Below are 20254 nucleotides of genomic sequence, written 5' to 3' on the forward strand. Positions count from 1 at the left end.
GCAGAACGTGCCCTCCTCAATACCCATCACCAGGCTAACCCATCCTCCCACCCCCCTCCCCTCTAGAACCCTCAGTTTGTTTTCCAGAGTCCATCGTCTCTCATGGTTCTTCTCCCCCTCCAATTTCCCCCCCTTCATTCTTCCCCTCCTGCTATATTCTTCTCCATGAACCAAATTTCTAATGAAAATATGTTCCAAAGGATAGATTAATGACAGAAAAATATACTTGTTCAAAGAGTAATTTCTATACTAATATACCTTTGGTGTGAACCACATGACACATGTTCTTCAGGAACCTCAAGCATATAATGAAAACATGCATACTTCTTAGTAGCCAACCTAATACCAAATCTGAATCACTGAAATAAAAGTTGGATTTCTGTAGTTTCAACAGAAATGGTTCCAACAATTTTCTTCATACTCATGCTATTACATTTCAAAATTAATCCTTATATTTCCTGCAAAAATACAGTTCTTGATTGAGGGAAAATATGATTAAAGGTAATGACCTGCCAAGCGAAGAGTTATGTGCCCATGGCCAAAAATGGTCCCTTAGAGGGTAAAAAATAATCTCTGCTTTTGTATGTGGTAAATTTCCTCCAACAGATCAGAGAATGAATGGAAAATGAGAGGACCAGCATTGCATACTTGGATAGCAAATTTTGAAAGTACATTAAAATCATGTTTTTGGACTCTGAAGTTTCTAAGTTGTGTCTTTTCAATGTACTTCTTTAGTATAAAGGAGCAATTATTTAACTTAAAGTATAATAATAATCCACAGGGGAATTATTACAAAAAAAAAAAAACCCACAAATAAGACATGATTAAGTAAAGTTAGTTTATTTTACCTGCAGCTCTTCCAATATAAACTGAATGTAAATGCTGATACTGAGAAATATTAGGAAGAATTAAGGATAGACGTCAAGATGTCAAAACATCATGCCTTCCAATCCATCCTCCATGAACTTCTTATAAAGTGCCATAAATTTGGCCACAAATGCTTCCAAGTGATAAATGGCTTTGCTACCGAGCTGTAGACGATGTTCATAGTAAGCGGCCATCTGGGCCACTTCCCCTTTCAGTTGTCCATCACAATTATGTAAAAGTTCTGAGAGAAGGCCCTGAAAAAAGATAACTCGTAATTAAAAAGTAATCACTAAAAAGAAAAGAAGGCTGAATAAGCTTTCTGAAATCTTTAATTCTTTTATATGGAATGGCAGTCTTCATCCAAAAAAACAAAAAATTGTATACCCTTTCTATAATGTAAAAATGTGGTAGTTATCAATCATATTCCAAATGCCAACTTGAGGGTGCAAAGATATAAGTACAAAGATGCTTACTGCAGCATTATTAGTTATAATAATAATCTGTAGACAATCTGACGTTCCACCAACACGGTCATATTGAAAACCTATGCTATAGTCCTACAATGAAATTCCATTCATCCACTAGGATAAAATAAATCCATACTGTCACAAAACATCATTCATGCTACACTGTTGAATAAAAAAAACACAATGCAAAACACAGTGAAGTTTTGTGAGACTACACATACATAGCCATACATATGGGCTTATTTCTATGTGACTAGAATACAGGTCTGTTGAAAGTGCTTATTCACCCTTGTGGAAATGGAAGGGTGGACATTCACTTTTTTCTTTTAAATTTAGTATAATATGAATTGTTTCATGTAAGTATTGCCATGTAATTTTAACAAATACAAACAAAAACCCTGCATTTCCTAACATCCAAGTCAATCAACACAGCTGGCTAGGTGGCTAAAAGACCAAACCTAAAGCTATGCCTCACAATATCCTACATAGTCCAGACTCACCAACTTCTTTAATGTCATTCCCCATGTGCACTAAACATCACTGTCTGAAATACAGCTGACTCTTAAACAACATGGGTTTGAACTGCGATTTTTTTCGGTAAGTACAGTACTATAAATGTATTTTCCTTATGATTTCCTTAATATGTTTTTTTTTTCCCTCTAGCTTATTTTAACAATACAGTGTATAATATATATACACATAATAATCAACTGTTTATGTTATCAGTAAGGCCTCTGGTCAACAGCAGACTATTAGCAGTTAAATTTGGGGGTAGTTAAAAGTTCTATGCAGATTTCAACTATGCAGGGGGTCAGGGACTTAATCCCCCCACAAGGTTCAAGGGTCACCTGTACTTGTTCCCATCTATTTACATAGTTCTCTTCTTTTAATCCTCCAAGTCTCAGTTTAAACATGACTTCCTCATAGAAGCTCTCACTGACCTTCCACAGCCCAACTTCCATTACTATCATTTCGCCTTGTTACTTCCTTTTAGCACTTACAATATTCTGAACCCTTTTGCTTCTTGTCTCCCATTTCACCCCACTAAAATATAAATTGTCTGAAAGCAGGCCCTCCCCAGTCTTCTTCAACACTCCCCTAATGGTGTCTGACACACGGAGAGGCTCAATAAATATCTGTTGAATTAATGAGTTGGATAGAAAGAAATGACAATGTGTCTCAGTACTGCAAAAGCCCTGTGATCACATACCCAAAGTCCAAATTTTATGGTTCAATAAATGGCTCAAGATCTGAAATCAGATTACCTTCATTATTATTTCAGGAGGAATACAATGAGTTAGAAGTTCATAAAGTCTTCCACGAACTTCAAGGAGCCTATATAAAACAAGATAATTAATATTTTATAATGAAAATAAGACATTTTTTCAAGTTCCTACTATGCTGTTTTACTTTATGAGTTAAACAATCCAATACAGACATTTTCTTAAATGGCTTATCATACTTAAGATACACATTTAAGCTTTTCCTAATTTCAGTTCATTTTTCTAAAAATGTTCAGAACTCTTTTAAAGTCAGACATTTATATTCAGACATCTAGAAAATGGTCATGAAAAGATTAAACAATCACTAATTATACAAGTAAGAGAGAATATAAGCATGATATGTAATATATGGTACCATCTCAACTGCTACGTAAAAAGGCAGTGTGGCAAAGAAACAAAGCTGTCCTGTCACAGAGAGGGCAGTGCAAGAGGTCATAGATTAAGCACAGAATCAGGCTACCTAAGTGAATATGAACATTCCAACCTCTGAGCTCTTAATTCTAGGCCCTTCTTATAACAGTTTCAGGAGAGAAAAGGGCAAGGAGGGAAATATACATATGACATTTTAAAACAGAAAGAAAAAAGTGACAAGTAAAATTGTAAATACACATAAAACAATTATCTTTATCTCCCTATATATACTTAGTATCCTAAAGGGAAAATACTGTTCTGAATCTTTACTAAAATAGTATCACAGATGTTCCATATTTCAGATCAGTCAGAGAAGTGATTCATCAAAGACTTCTTAAAAGTGGAAGTTCAGATCCTTTTCCAGGGACCCTAAGAGTAGGAAGCTGTGCCACAATAAAAGTAAATAAAGTGAAAAAAGAAACTAGCATATTTTGAGCCCCTGCTATGTGCAAGACACAGTAACAACTTAGTCCTCACACTAGCTTTGAGTGGAGGCATTATCTCCATTTTTTTAGATGAAAAAACTAAGGATCAGATAGTTTAAGTAACCTCACAAAATTGACTATAGCGGAACCATGATTTAAGAACAGATCTGCCTTACTCCCAAATCCATACCCTTCCAATGTCTGTCAAAGCATTTATTTAACCCCTTCCTCTGTAAGATGCTGACTACAGTATGCCAGTTAGACCTCACAACACCACTCTTTTACTGAAAAGAACTTAAGTTCAGAGAGGTTAAGCGTCCACTAACACTCATGTAGTTGAGGCAGAATTTTAATTCAAGTCTGACTCCAAAGCCCTTGATCCTTCTTGGCCATGGTAGTAGATCTCAAAAACAAACAAACAAACAAACAGCAACCCTGATTATTAAAAAGTAAGAAACAGACACAAATGACTGATGGTATGAAATTATTTTAATAATTATGCATATAGTTTATTTCTGAAGAGTTAAATCGGTATCTATCTCCCTCTACAAGTGTGCTATAACTACGCTGTGTTCATCTCATGTATGTTACATGCATCTCAGCTTAGTCTGAGTTCATTTCTAGTGTGACTTAGCTTCTTAAAAATGGACATATTCTACATTTCCTATGTTTGTGTCATTATTTCTTGGGGATTGCAAGTGATAAAGAGTGCAAATTCTTCTGTCAGAGAAACACGGTATTATAGAACTCTCTCTGATTCTTAATTAACTGAATATCTGTGAATAAGCAACAATCTCCCAAAACAGCAGTTTTCTTTTTTTTTTTTTTTTTTTTAGCAGTTTTCTTATCTACAAAATAAAGATGATATAATAGTGTTCTTCATAGGGCTGTTCTATAACTTAAATGAGACATCACAGTATTAAGAACCAACATACTAATTGTTCACTAAATATTAGCTGCTATTCAAATTAGAAAATTATGACTCTTCTAAAACAAATCAGACAAGAATCAAGACTAAGGGGTCAAAAATAATAAACAGTCATTTGGTAATGTGTGAGCCAACAATCAGAATGACACCAGCCCTCCCAGTATTTCCGGTCAACCTGGAAGCTTTTGGGAATTGAAATTTCTTTTTATGTAACACAATGGAATCAATTCCCACAACTGTTAGTCTACACAGGAAATAACAGCACCTCTTCTTAAACAACTTTGAGAGCCTCCCAAACTTATGTGGAAAATTGGAAGAAGAGGTAGCAGCAGCTAGAATTAAGCAAAGCAAGAATCAACTAAAGTCTTAAAAACACAACTAGTAATTGTCAAATATTACAACATCCTGTACCAAGCTCTCTTAAAATTAGGAAAGTTCTACAACTACTACCACCAAGTTTTCTTCTTTAAAAATCAAAAAACAAGAAAGTCATCTTCAATGTGGAAATATTTTACAAAAGTAAAAGGCTCCTAAAACAGGCTTTGTTTGAATTTTATCTCCTTAAAGCTGAGATTACTTCACAGCTTAACATTTTACAAAATGGAATGTACACTTTTTCCTAAAGTTAAGGTTTCTTTTCTGAAGAGATTACTTATAATGTTTGGCACTTTTTAAAAACTATTAAATTCTTCAACTAAAATAACTGAATTATAGGAATTCAAAGCAAACCCTGAGGAAATACTAAGTACCCATTATGTGTGATTATCCACCTCCACTAATCTACATAGGAGCCAAAGAGTTCATGTTATAATCCTCTTGAAGCATCTTTATAAAAATTAGAATTCATCAGATATATCCCCCAAGAGGAGAAACATGGTATATTTTTCTCATGATTATTTTCATATGAACCAAGAAGCTTAAACTTCAGTGGTTGAACTCAGTCCAGTCTGTCTCCTAAAGCGATCAACTACCTTCTCTTAACTCCAAAGAGGGTTTCTCAGTTCTGACAGGCAGTGAGTAAGAGTAGGAGGCTGCACATCAATGAGCCTTAAAAATCTCCGGGCTTCCCAAAGGTAGTGGGCCTTAAGACTGTCACTCTTGATTTACAGAAGAGGAGACTGCCCTTCTCAATCAAAGCTATCATAAATCAAACAATCAATGGTTGAAGTATTTTCAGTATGGCCCACTACTGAATAATAGACCCACAGAAGTAAATGTAAACAACTGTTCAGCAAATGTGACACAAAACACTTCCTAAATACTGGTGTTGTATACACAGTATTATTCTTAACAGAGCTTATCATCATGCATGAACACAAAGTTTTCTAGTTCTCAAACCACTATCACACAATCTTGCTCTTCACAACCAAGGCCCAAGTATTCCTAGCAGGGTAATAACAACAGTATTTTCATTACATAAATGAAAAAGTTCAAACTCTAAAATGAAGTTACCTGAAGAATCTTAGCTAAAAATCCACAGAAGTCTGATTCATAAGCTGGTGTCTTTCTAGGATGTGATGCATCAATTACAAAGTTAATATTATTCTTTTCAATATTAGAAAACTAAGCACATTATGTTACATACTAATATTAAGTCATCTGAGATTCTGGAATGAAAACTAAAACTTCCAAGATTTGTTTTAATTTATGTATAAATTCCATATTTACCTGTCAATAGCTTAATAAAAGCCATGATACTACCTACCAGCTATTCTGAAACACTAAATTTATAAAATTAAATCATATCTTTTCTTTGAAAGTTTAGTGTTCAGATACAAGATTTACTGTAATTCTAAATGGCATATTGGTAGTATAAAACAGCTAATCCAAAACTCAGATCATCTGTACTATTTCCATGATGAAACTTTTATGGTCATCTTTGATACTATTTACCTTTGTGGAGTCTGCTGACTGACAATAGCATTGGCGGTCTCCCTGAGATACACCTCCCAATCTGTTTCAGGGATTTCTTGATCTGCAGTAAAAGGATATCTACATGATAAAAAGAGTACACAATAAATTAAATGGAAGTGAGCTTGTGTCCCAAAATGTTTCCTGAAGTAGCAGCCCCTTTCACTCACTGTTGCACCCTGCAGGCTTCACACATAAGTAGGGCTTTTCGGAGATTCCTGCCCGACTTCTCTGCAAGTCGATGAGCCAGTTGTGAAGGAAGATTCAGACCTTCCTTCTTGCACACAGTAGATAACACATGACAAATCTACAAACAAAACGTTATTAACAAAATTGGGCAATCTGTCAAACAGCACATGGACGCAATTCTGCTGATAACATCTTTATAGACCCTTGTTATTTTATTTATTTTTGTCACTCCCTACCCTAACTCACATGTTCCTTTAAGTAGAAAGCCAGGGGTCTAGTCTAGCTGTAAGGAAGGGGCAGCAACCGGCTCTGCAACCAGAGAAAGACCTGGTTTAAATTCCAAGCCTGCCAGCCACCTTGGGGGACCTGTGAGGAAGACACACAGCGCCTTAGGTCTTTTACAAGGACACCACTCACAGAGCTGCCAAGTAGAGCTGCAAAGGCTGAATTCTGCATGACTCAGGGTCATTATTTGCATGCATGAAGATGCCAACGGTGCCCATAGGAGTGGTGCAACCTGGTAGCCCTGCCTTGTTAACTTTATTAAATTTTAACTATATCACACTATTTTTAACTATATCAAAATGTTTATAAGTGAAACCTTTAATAAAAGTACTTTACCACTTTGCAACACAAGGTCACAGTCACCTATTATCCCTACTTTGCACAAAATCACCCAAAATCTATTAATAGCAGGAAAGCTGCTTATTGTGAGAAATTTGCATTTTTATTTATAAGTATTAAGAACGATAAAGGAAAAAAAACATGTATTAAGTTGTTTCAGACTAATTTTGGTCCCCTAACTAGGAACTAGGTATTCTCACATTAATCTCCTTGCAAAATCTATATCCTCCAACCTCAAGTCATTTCCAAAGCCAATTAAATCAGCTTGAGGTAGAAGACACTAAGTAACTAGCCCTTGCCTAGTTTAGTAAAATTCATAATACCTACTTGCTTAAGGTAAAAAATGACTTAAACTTCCTAAATACTGATGGCATATACACAATATTATTCTTAACAGAGCTTACCATCACATTTTCCATATAATGGCATCTCGCATTTACTACTATATATATGTAGTACTACTATATATACTATATAATAGTATACTGCTACTACTATAGTATATAGTATATATACGACTATATATACTACTATATATATATATGTATATATATACACACACACAACATATATATATTGGCTTATATTTCTACTAACAGTTAGCATCCAGGTCATAGATGTTCCTGAATTACTAATACACTTCACTATGTTTTTACAAAACGAACATGACAGGGATATAAACATAGTACTCACAGAATCTGAAATAATTTCTGAAAAGTTTCACTTGACTTACATCTTCAATGCTGGGAGCAGGCACACGAACTGCCAGGCACCTACTACGAATAGGTGGTATCACTTTAGATGTAGAATTGCAACACAAGATCAGTCTGCAAGTGGACATATACTTTTCCATGGTTCTACGCAAGGCATGTTGAGCGTCTTTGGTGAGTTTGTCAACCTCTGTCAATAATACCACTAGTCAAGGAGAAACAAAACAAACTTTAACTTGAGTATCTATCTCTTTCTCTTCCTCCTCATTATTTAGAGTGAAATCCTAAGTAAGGTTGATATACTACTCTTTGCTTTGGCAAGGACATATAAAAGTCAAAGGTAGGTGAGAATAATTTATTTTATTTTTATTTAAAAAAATCCCAATCAAACAAACCTAAGAAACACTACGCTAAATGAAGTTAAAGAGGTTACTTTTTTGTAGAATTCACTGCAGCATTTATTATATTTATATGAACTAAAAATTACCAAGACAGGGAGATACTGTGCTGCATTTCCCCAAAATATTTTATCACAGGAGCACCTTTCTTATCATTTCTTACCAATCTTACCATTCCTAGAAATATAATTTGGAAAATACTAATGAAAGAGACATAGTCAATAAGGAATAAATACATCTGGTCATGTACACAGTAAGATTCCACCTGGCCACAATAAAGGATTGGCTTTAAGGTGTTTTAGGAATAACAGGTAAGAACTGAATCCCACTATTGTATTTCTCTTTTTCTTTTTTTTAAGGATTTTATTTATTTATTTGTGAGAGAGAGAGAGAATACACACAAGCAGGGGGAGGGGCAGAGGGAGACGCAGACTCCCCACTGAGCGGGGAGCCCAATGCAGGGCTTGATCCCAGGACCCTGGGATCATGACCTGAGCCGAAGGCAGACGCTTAAGCAACTGAGCCACCCAGGCTCCCCTGTATTTTTCATCATACTAAGTTATTTCTAGAAGATGGTAGTGGTAGCAGTGTAGATTTGAATCTCCCCCATAAAAACAGAGATTCCAAGACCAAAGACTCATCGATAACATTTATATCAAAACAAAGTGACAGGTTTTACCTAAAAACCCCGAATATGAGCAAGTGAGAACAAGGAACTATGTGTGGGAGGAAGTAGAGGGGGTGTACTAGGTTTTTACAGCCTTGAGTACAGAACCCCAAATCGCCCACAACAGCACACTGTGAAGTATAATGGGCCAATCTGAGAACACCTACGGGGTTCAATTTACGGGTTAGAGCAAAGGAACCTGGATGCAACAAGGTTTGACAGAGCAGTAAACTGAAAACAACAAAATGAAGCTCCCTTCCAAGACAATCCTTCACAATGAGGAGAAATTCTGGAGATAGAAATCCAAATGGAACAGAACAGGGAAAATAGAAATAAAGAGACTGATCCCCAAATCTAACAAAGACAGCACTTAACAAAGTACTACAAACCAACTGATATAAAAATAAGTCCTTGGTAGGCAGAAAACAGCAGCATATTTAAAAAATTAACACATCATGACCAAGTGAGCTTTATTCTAGAAATACAAAGCAGTTTCACTAGAAGACCCAATATAATCTACGATACCAATACAGCTAAGAAGAAAAATCATAAAACCTCATTCATGGATGCAGAAGCAGCATTTGAAAAAATTCAACACACATTTATGTTAGAAACACTCAAAATATGAATTGATGCTTACCTTCTTATTATGATCAAATAGATACACCTCAGGCCAAAAATCCAGCAACTAAATAACTAAATGGGGAAACTCTAAGGCCCACCTCCAAAGTCATGACAAGGACATCCACTATCTTTAGTACTATTAAACACTGTATTGGAGGTGTTGGCAAACATAATTAGGTTAGAGAAAGTGTTCAAAGCCATACAAATTGGAAAGAAGGGGAAAAATCTTCTCTACTCACAGATAATACAAATATATATATATATATGAAAATTCAAAAGAAACAATGGAAAGGCTATTACAAACAAGAGAAGAATGTAATAACATAGTAAGATATAAAATTAAGACAGAAACGTCAATAGCTGTCACATATGTACACAAAGGTTAGAAAATATAAGAAAAGACTCCTTTTATAGTGGCAAAAAATAGATAAGGAGCGCCTGGGTGGCTCAGTCAGTTAAGCGGCCAACTCTTGATTTCGGCTCAGGTCATGATCTCAGTGTGGTGGGACTGAGCCCTGAGAAGAGGCGCCACACTGAGGGTCCATGCTCAGCGGGGAGTCTGCTTGGAGATTCTCTCCCTCTGCCCCTCCCCACAATCACTTTTTCTCTCTCTCTCAAATAAAGGAATTAAAAAAAAAAAAAGATATATGTAAACTTATTCTGAAATACAGTGAACTAAAGAGAAAAGATAAGAAATAGGCTGAAATATGCACAGACAATTCACAAAACAGTAAAAAAGACAATGAACAAAAGAAAAACTTATCACACTAAAAAAAACAATTTTCTCCACTCAAACTGACAAAGATTAAAAATAATTAACCGCAAAAAAAATAATAAAAAAATAAATAATAAATAATTAACCGCAGTGGTGATAAATGTCTGGGAATAAAGGGCACTCCCAAATACTTCTGGTGGTAGGATAAGACTACCTTCAGATGAAGAATTTGACAAAATATATCAAAAGTATTAAATGCTGGCATATTTATCATCACAAAATCTTCTATGAGAATGTACACATATATATGCTTATAAATAATACTGGAAGGTAATGACAAAGTAATTGTCTCTGGAAAGCAAAATTATAGCTGATTTTCTTCTAAATATTTGATAATGAACATATAACTTTAGTCCCAGGAACAGTTATTTTTAAATATTATTTCTTGTTTTAAATAAAGTGTTTTTTCATTATTCATCTAGTTCTAAAATAACAAACAGGTAGCTCAAATAGTCCTCTTTCCACCAAAATTCAACTCCATTAGGCTATACACTTTCATGAGCACAGAGATCATGCCTCTCTTATTCACTTCTATATCCAAAAATAAGGGAGCATAATGTTTGGCATAGAATAGGATGTTAATAAATATTGGCTAAATAGATGGAATTTATGTTTCCCACTACATTTTCTCTTATACTCACTGTGTACAATTTCAGTGTCTGCCTTAAAAGAAATCTGTTTATCACATACCTTTAAAATCTCTTTGAGAGTTTGTTTCAAGTTGCTGTGATTGTGCCACTGTTTTCAACATCTCCTGAATTACTACCCGGTCACTATTTCCAGCATCACTATACAAAACAAAAATAATGGTAATATTGGTGTAACTATTTAGAATTTATTATGCCCTTATTCTTAATCTGTTATTGTAAGAAAAACATTGAAGATCTTATTTAAATTTTAATCAAAATTATTCACACCTAATTACATTCACAAAACTTTCAAAGTGAAATATTCTAGGGGTCATTAAATACAACAATATTCTAATATTCAATTACAGTTTGATAAGTATCACTGAAAACAACAGACATGTTCTTATATTAAGTTTACTGTAACTTAAAAAGAGCAATACTAATCCTTAAGTTTCTTAATTATCTGTAGTTACTCAAAATGTAAAAATAACTCTTGAAACAGAAATTTAATCTCCATTCTTCTTCTCCATCCCCCAAATAGTAAAGGTCTGAAAGAGAACAAGCCTAGACAGGTCTGTTCCCAACACTAGCATGGAGCTGATTCAGGGTCTTAGCAAGTGGATGGGACAAGCAAATGGAATTTAAGATAGTCAGAACTCTGTAAGCTGTTGACTTATTATAAGCATTATCTGTCATTTATACTCGCATTATCGCTTTGGCACTTAAGTCATGCAATTCACAAACCAACGTAAGTCACCTAGTTAATTTAGGCTGCCAATTTCAAACACCTGAAAAAAAATCAGCTCAATCTCTGACTATTTTTGCTACAGAGGAACTCACAATGAGAAACAGGGCAAAGCAATCAGCTTTAGTTTATTTTCCCAAACAGCTATCACATCTTTCTCAATTCACTATTACATCAATACACCTAGAGTGTCTCTTTTATGATCATTTCCTAGTCAAGAATCCAAAACATTTCCCTTCTGTCGATGGAATTAACACTTTCTTCTAATTTTCTGATAAGACCCTTTCCCACCAATCTTAGTTCTCTTAATTTTCTTGGACATACCTGGAGAAAATAGTAAAACCTGTTAGGGATGTTTTGTGGACTAAATATAATCCATGTAAAGCTCCTCACACAGTGCCTACTACTGAATACACAGTAGCTTATAACTATATTCCTCCTGATCCACTCAGTCTTGAAATGGATGTTCATCCTCATCTCTGTTCCACTGCCGAAAAAGGTTGCCTTTGCCTGAAGATGTCCTTGATTCTGTACTCCTTAAAGAACATTATCAGGCCCCAGACAACCCTGAAGCTTTACCCAACTTTGTTCCCAATACAATCACTTCTACACTATTAAGCAGTACTGCATGAGTTTTCAATGTGCCTCCCAACAGGATTCTAATCTTATTTAATCATGATAAATAATACAGACATTGGTTGTTAGACTATTATAACATACTCTAATCAAGAAACTGAAACAAAGGAGTGGCAAAAAAAAAAGATCTAATAACCCTAATTCACATTCTGAAATATTCACTCCAGACATTACAAACTTTTTAGACAAACTTTGCTCATCAGTTCTGAATTAGTCAATATAACAAAAACTTAATGACATGAAATGTGCTCTGTATAAAACATTGAGCTCTGTAGAGCAAGAAAATTTAATTATTAAAATTATTTGACTCAGGGGTCAAAGAGAAAAGGGGAAGTAGAAAGGTTCTAGGCTCCTTATTTCACACTGAGCAGCATTACTTTTATCTGTGTATATATTGTGCTTCCTTCCATACATGATTCTATTTCAAGAATGGGTTCTACTCTTTAAAAAAAAAAAAAAAAGTCTTAATTTCTATATAGTAGCCTTACCTTGGATTAACTTCAAGGTGATAATTGCTTGCAATAGTGCTAATTTCAATTTTCTTTTTAGATGGAGTCTATGGACAAAGAAAATAGATGTTTTTAAAGTTTATTTATTGGCCATTTCTCCTCTTTTCTGTATTTGTTTTTTAAAAATAAACAATTTATGAGATGAACCATGAGAGACAATGGACGATGAAAAACAAACTGAGGGTTCTAGAGGGGAGGGGGGTGGGAGGATGGGTTAGCCTGGTGACGGGTATTAAAGAGGGCACGTTCTGCATGGAGCACTGGGTGTTATGCACAAACAATTAATCATGGCACACTACATCAAGGACTAATGATGTAATGTATGGTGATTAACATAACAATAAAAAAATTAAAAAAAAACACAAAAAATAAAAATAAACAATTTATGCTTTATAAAAAAAACTTTAGATAACCACCATTAATATTTTAACTTCATTAATCCCATTCTTTTCTCTATGTGCAAATAAACATGTTTCTATATAACCTGGGTCACATCACACATCCTGTTTTTATTATGATTATTTATTCCCTCTACCTCCAGAATTCTACAAACCATTCCATTATGAGCAGATCATCACTGTAAATGGTCTGCATATGTCCGTTCACAGACTTTACCGTAACACACACGTGTGTATATATATATGTAAATATATTTTTACATATTTTATATATTTTTATATATTTCTATAGAGTGTCAGTGTTTCTTGTAAAAAAAAAAAAAGGAGTTATAAAAAAAGAGGCAATCATATCTATTTCTGTTTTACTTTTCCTAGTTAACAATACATCTAGGCAATTACCCTCCAATACTGATATAGGGCAGCTGCATATCAACCTGTAACTTGGATGTCCCCAAGCAGTTATACCGGTGGGCGTTTTGTTTCCTGCTTTTTGACATCTTACACAATCCCACAATTAACATCCTTCTACACATGTCTAACACATTGACTTCATTTCTATGTAACAGATTCCCAATAAAGGATTTGCTGGATTGAAGGGGATATGTTTTCTCAAGTTTTATGTGTATGTGTGTGTATATGTATAACCAGCCTGTTTTCAAAAAAAAAAAAAAAAACTAACACATCAGTTTTCCACTGGTAACAAATACTCTTCCCCAACATTCCCCTTCTGCAGGTTTTATATAATGTCCTCAATTTCTGCCAACTTCATAACAGACTCACGGCTTCTCTTCAACTATCACAAACGTCAAACATCTTTACATGTTTACTGGTTGCTTATATTTCTTTCTTGAGACTCTTTCATTCAGTTTTCTACCAGGTTGTCTTTCCATTATCAATTTGTAAAATATTTTCTCTAACATGTTCCTTTCAAATATTTTTTGACAACCTTCTATTTTTCTTTTTTTTTTTTTTTTTTTTTAAAGATTTTATTTATTTATTTGAGAGAGAGAGAATGAGAGAGAGCGAGTACATGAGAGGGGGGAGGGTCAGAGAGAGAAGCAGACTCCCTGCTGAGCAGGGAGCCCGATGCGGGACTCGATCCAGGGACTCCAGGATCATGACCTGAGCCGAAGGCAGTCGCTTAACCAACTGAGCCACCCAGGCGCCCTAACCTTCTATTTTTCTACTGATTTTACATACATTATCTTCTGTCACACAAACTTGTAAATTTCATATATATACAAGCACATATTTCTTTTTTTCTCTCACTTCCATGTTTTTATTGAGTATTAAAAAAAAATAGGTATTCCTGACCACAGGCTGTTCATTTAATCTAAGAAATTTAGTATTTCATTTTAATATTTAAGGCTTTAATTCAGATGGAATTCATCTTTATAAATCATGAATCAGAGGGATTCAACTTTATTTTCTTCAGGTTAGATAACTAGTTATGCTGGCACATCTTGCTGACTCATGCTTTTAATACTGATTTGAAATAGCTACCATATTTTGGGGCTCTCTAATAAGTTCCACTGATTGAATTCTCTACTCCCAAGCCAAAACAATATTGTTTTGATTACAATAGCCCTACAATAGGATTTAATATCTCATAACACAAGTCCCACTTCACAAATCTTTTTCGTAATTACTTTAGCTAGTCTCAGAAATGTATTCTTCCATATGTACTTTAAGATCATTTCGTACAAAATAACATGTTGGATTTTAATTGTAATTTCATTGAAATTTATACTGTAACTTGGGTAGAACAAGTATTTTAAAGTATTAAGCCTCTGAGAACTTGCTGCATCTTTCCATTTCATCAACTCTTGTTTTTTGTCCTTTTATAAAATAGTTTTCTTTCCACAAATCTCACACTTTTCTTGTTAAATTTGTTCCTGCATACTTTTTAAGAATTCCCATCAGGGTGTACCACCAGCACCTCAAACTCAATGTGTCTAAATACAAGCTCATCAACATTAGCCTAAAATCCATTTGTCTTCAGGGCACCTGGGTGTCTCAGTCCTTAAGCGTCTGCCTTCGGCTCAGGTTATGATTCCAGGGTCCTGGGATTTAGGCCCGCATTGGCCTCCCTGCTTGGCAGGAAGCCTGCTTCTCTCTCTCCCACTCCCCGTGCCTGTTCCCGCTCTCGCTGTCTCTCTCTCTCTCAAGTAAATAAGTAAAATCTTTAAAAAAAAAATCCATTTGTAAAGATTCCATTAATAGCACTACTTACCATCCAGTCACTCAGTATACAATTTTTCAGTGCCTAATATGTACAAGATGCTATACCAGGGCCTATGAAGGATATAAAAATGAATAGGACATGTTCCCTACATAACTTCAAAACAAACACAATCTTGTCAAAAAAAAAAAAAAAAAAAGGTATGAAAAACTATAATCAAGGCCAAACAAAGTATTCTAAGAAGTATAAACTATGGATGGTAGAAGGAAAAATTAATTCTAAAGGGATTGTGGGGCACAACAAGAGGAGGTATTTCAGCTAAATCTTAAACACTGTCTATAAGGAGAGTATGAAAATGCACTGCATGGTATGAGGCTGGAAAGCTCAGCCAAGGGCAAGATCATGGGAATTCTCTGAACATCCCAGAACTTCATGCCTCCTTTTCTAATCAGTCAGCTGCCCAGTCTCTACCAAGTTGCCTGATTCCATATTCAAAATTTTTCTCAAAATCATTCCCTTCCCAAACCCACTATTGCTCTCAGAACAATGAATTCTAGAGACTTGAGTTCCCGTTCCAGCTGAGGTACTGATTCACTAGATAATCTAAAAGGAATCCCACCACCTACATTTTACTCAAAATCTCCTGTTACTCGTATTTTCTAACATAACTGACTTTGATCTGGCTTTAATAGTTAGGTCTATACATCAGTAGCTCTCAATCCTGTGTACCTGGGTTATCTGTGAAATTCTTAAACACACATTGGGAAACAATGGCTGGGGCCACAAGAATATATATGATAAGGACTGAAAATCCCTGCTATAAATATTTGGAGGCCTCAAAGTAAAATGCTTACTGTGATGGTCTGATGTTCAATTCTTAATTTTTCCACTCCAACACCATAAAGTTCACGTAAAATACACATAATTCTTGTCTTTTTTCCAGCACCTGACGGTCCATACATTAAGAGATGAGGAAAATCACCACACTGCACCTGGAAAAAAAAGAGGCATTTTCCCTGGTCAAATGATTACTCTAGGTAGAATTAAACTACTTTTTAGGTATCAAATATTTTGTCTCCATCTCTGAGGTGGAGATATTTAAAAATATGTATGTATGAGTATATATATACAGAGATTTTTAAAATTAACTGAAATGTTGATTATTCCCCTGGCATTATTTTATATAATTATATACCAAGCACAGTACATGCAGGATACAACACCATGTGCTAGAAAGCAAAAACTTCCAAACCAAGTCTGTTAAAATCTCCTAGAGAACTTTTTAAAATAAAAGACTAATTAATTACTGGACTCCATCCATGATTATGATTCAAAAACTCTGAGATTGATGCCTGTCTTAGTTTGGGCTTCTATAGTCCTTCTGATAAGAACTGAGTATATTTGGTTTATTTGAAAGGTAAAGGAAAATTTTGTAGGGGAATAGGGAAGCAATGCAAGGTCAGGGAGGTGGCCAATGAGTGCATTATCTGCTTAAATATCACTGGGCATCTGGGCTTTAATTCTGCTGGGGATACTCTTGAAGCCAGTGTGAAAAAAACACGACAGCGCTAACCCATCCGAGACAGGGGGAAGCTGGAGCATGATATGCTATTTCTCATCAGTCCTCTGATGAAGCTTGCTTGGGAAAGTGGTTGGAATTAAGGGAGGGCATTAATTCCCAGGCATCAAGTCTGCTTAGGGGTGTCCGCAAAAGAAAGCCTTCAGGAAGCGCGGATCCAGGAAGCTGGAAGTCAGTCTGTGTGCACTTACAAGTTAAGAGCAATGGGATGGAGTAGAGCACTGACAGTACTGCAAAAGACTACAAGACTGTGTGCACTTAAAAAGCTTCCCAGGTGACTTTCATGATCAGTCAGGTTTGGGAATGAGTGCTATGAAGGGTATAAAAATGATGAAAACACAAACCATAACTTCAAGGCCATAAAATCTTGTGGAGCAAAAGCTTCTAGGTAAGCATTATAGGAAAAATGAAATAAGTACCTTAACAGAAGTCATTACTGCAATAAATTTTAATACTTTGAAAACTGATCTCTGGCACTGAAAAAAAAGTTTCAAGGAAAGGAACTATTTACCCCACACAGTGCATGGAAAATAGCAAGTGCTTCACAAATACTTGTTGCCTCTGCTTTTTAAACTCGATCTAGCCAAAATAAAGGGTATGCTTTAAAGACTTCATAGTTTCATTAAGTTGTAGATTCAACAGTAAAATGGGTGAACATTTTTTAAAAGCAATCTATTACACACAAGACCAGGATATTGAATTTTTGTCCAAAATATTTACTCCAAATTCTGTACAACAAAAAGATGGCCATAGAATATAAAATGTATCCTATAGCTAAGAAAATCAAGTGAAAGCTATTCTGAGAAAACACAATTTGTCTAAACATGAAGTATATAGCTGTAATAGATTTATTTTATATTAGATGGAATACCATCAAAAAAAGAAAAAAGCCCTCAATCTCACAACATTATCAATTTTTCTAATGATTTTCATATAAGGATGGAGGGTTTTTTTTTTATTATTTCTCATTTTTAAAAAATACTTAACAGATAGTACCTATAACTCTGAAAGAAGGTGGGTATTGAAACTGAGCTGAGCAAAACACTTCCATTAGCATACAGTACTATTAGATTCTTAAAAGGACTGGATAAATAGCTTCCACAGACACTAGATTTTTCTCAAGACCCTTCTTCCCTCTACATTTCCTGAAAGATTCAGTTTGCTTTTCAGAAAACATTGCCATTAGACACTTTACCAACTACAACACGAAAATACACAACAGGCTGGAGAAAAGGAAAAAAAAAAATCTTCCACGAGGAATTAAACTCAAGGACGACCTAATACAACCTATTTTAGAATTAGAAATGACCTCCGAAAATAATAAATACCTTCCTTTTTGTAAGTAAGGGCAATGACACCAAAAAATTTTAAATAAACCTGTTAAAAAGTAAAGTCAGATGATGTCAGTGCTCTGCTCAAAACCTTCCAATGGCTCCCTATCTCACCCTGTAAGGATTTCCTGGATCTGCACCTCCCCCGCCCCGACACACACCCTCGCCCCATTTCCTACTACTCACCCCCCTGGCCTACTATTATCCAGCTACAGTGGCGTTCTTGCGGTTCCTAGAACAGGCCGGGCACGCTCCTGCCTCAAGGAATTTGCACTTGCTCTTCTCTTTACCTGTTCCACTCTTCCCTCATATTTCTCCTGGAGAATTTCCCACTTAAGGTCTTAGCTCAGAGGACAGTTCTCAGGGAGGCCTTCCATGTTTACAAGCACTACCTCGCCCTCCACACTCCTTCCCCCTTCCCTGTTTCATTTTTCACCACAGCACTCATCACCTCCTGCAGAGGGTGGACGATGCACCACTCCCTAGCGGAGCAAAACTCCCGAGCTGAGGCCTACCTCCGCGCCCCCGCCCCGCCCCGCCCCGCCCCCCCCTCCGCTCCGTCCCGCAGACTCACCAGGTTGCGCAGCTGGGCCGCTTGCTCCTTGTGATAGTCCAGCCGTCCCAAGGAGCAGGGCCGGTATTTGTCCACCCAGAGGCTCATTCCAGCTAGAATTCCCGGGGTCAGACGCTTGAAAGTCCCGCGCGCGGGCACTCTCCCCGTCCGGACGCTGAGACGAGTTCTCCCGCGAATTCCAAATCTCGTGACGTCACTACCGGCCCGGTGGCATACGCGACTTAAGATCTAAAGACTACGGAAGCTGGGTGGGGACAGTATTAGCCGCAGTGTTGGTGCCCCCCCCCCCCACCCAGTCATTGATGTTCATTGTTTATGTAATCATTTTTGTTGTTCTCACCCTCCATGATAGTCCAGAGATTACTAAACAAAATTGGAAATTTGGCTCTGATACTTCGGCTTCAAATGCAGGTACCTCAAAGAAGCCATGTTCCTCAATTTCGTTCGCTCATTCATTCATTCACTCATTCGTTCTGCAGAAACCTGCAAAATATCTACAGTGTTGAGCTCTGTTCTTGGCACTAGAATATATACGACTTGGGGCATTTCTCACTGGGCAGGCTCTCTATAAAGTTTTTAAAAATAAACTGCTAAAAATAAAATCTAATCTTCACTATCTTTCCTTACTTCCATTCTTCAAGGGTCTTACTGGGTTGAAAGCAAGGGAATCAAAAGGTTGTGAAAAACTACAGAACTGTGGCCTGTAGGAGAGACGATATGAGGTTAGTATGCTATCTTAAGTCCAGAATGCTTGAACACCCTTCCGATTAAAATAAGAATAATATGAAACCCTTGGGAAAATATTCTGCATATCAAGCCTTTATAAAACTTGAATTGTGCCCCTCAAACTGCACCTCTCAAATGCACTTTTCTAGTTGTACATAAAATTAATTCCTTATTTAAGTTATGGTCTTATTTTATATATTGTTCAGAAGCCTGTCATTGGATCTCAAGTTCTTACAGGACAGGCATTTATTTCAGAATATGTTTTATGACCTATCAGAGTACCCCCTTTCATTCTTTTATTAAACAAGAATTTATTGTGCTCTGTGAGTCATCATATTTACTGAGTTATTCCTATGGGCAAGATATTATTGAGCACAATCAACAGCACCAAGAACTATAAGATATAGCCCCTATTCTCAAGAAACTTTCTGAACAAGCCTGGGGGACTTCTACCTCAGGACCTTTGAACTTAATTTCCTCTTCCTGGACCACTTTTGTCCAAGTGTCAGTAGAGCTGGGTCCCTCACTTCTTTCAGTGTGTTTGCTCAAAGTCATCTCTTCAGTGAGGCCTCCCTAGCCCTATTTAATACTACAAAGCCTTCCACATTCCCTCTGCTATTCCCCTGTTGAATTGGAATGGAAGGGAAAAAATGTTTGAAATTAGAA

General features: G+C 36.0%; 1 protein-coding gene across 2 annotated transcripts; it reads right to left on the reverse strand.

The window, feature by feature from the left end:
* Window positions 1-819: 819 nt before the first annotated feature.
* On the reverse strand, window positions 820-19070 carry RFC3 (replication factor C subunit 3). 2 transcript variants are annotated; one of them, XM_036066626.2, is made up of 9 exons: window positions 18863-19070; window positions 16233-16370; window positions 12778-12845; window positions 10970-11067; window positions 7839-8020; window positions 6463-6599; window positions 6275-6373; window positions 2600-2669; window positions 820-1121 (listed from the first exon to the last, which is right to left on the reverse strand). In XM_036066626.2, exons 1-9 carry the CDS (start codon window positions 18947-18949, stop codon window positions 930-932), a joined length of 1071 nt encoding a protein of 356 aa, XP_035922519.1. In that variant the 5' UTR covers window positions 18950-19070; the 3' UTR covers window positions 820-929. The 2 variants fall into 2 exon arrangements, with proteins under 2 accessions (XP_035922519.1, XP_035922520.1); XM_036066627.2 differs by lacking the exon at window positions 18863-19070 and adding an exon at window positions 18579-18766.
* Window positions 19071-20254: the final 1184 nt, after the last annotated feature.

This window comes from Halichoerus grypus, chromosome 4, assembly GCF_964656455.1.
Source record: "Halichoerus grypus chromosome 4, mHalGry1.hap1.1, whole genome shotgun sequence".
NCBI classification, from domain to species: domain Eukaryota; kingdom Metazoa; phylum Chordata; class Mammalia; order Carnivora; family Phocidae; genus Halichoerus; species Halichoerus grypus.

Coding starts and splice junctions, on each gene's coding strand:
- RFC3 (XM_036066626.2), bottom strand. CDS start 18,949: ATGAGCCTCTGGGTGGACAAATACCGGCCCTGCTCCTTGGGACGGCTG. Junction 8,021..10,969: donor CTCTCAAAGAGATTTTAAAG/GTATGTGATAAA, acceptor CTCCTTGACTAG/TGGTATTATTGACAGAGGTT. Junction 6,374..6,462: donor GAAGCCTGCAGGGTGCAACA/GTGAGTGAAAGG, acceptor TTTATCATGTAG/ATATCCTTTTACTGCAGATC.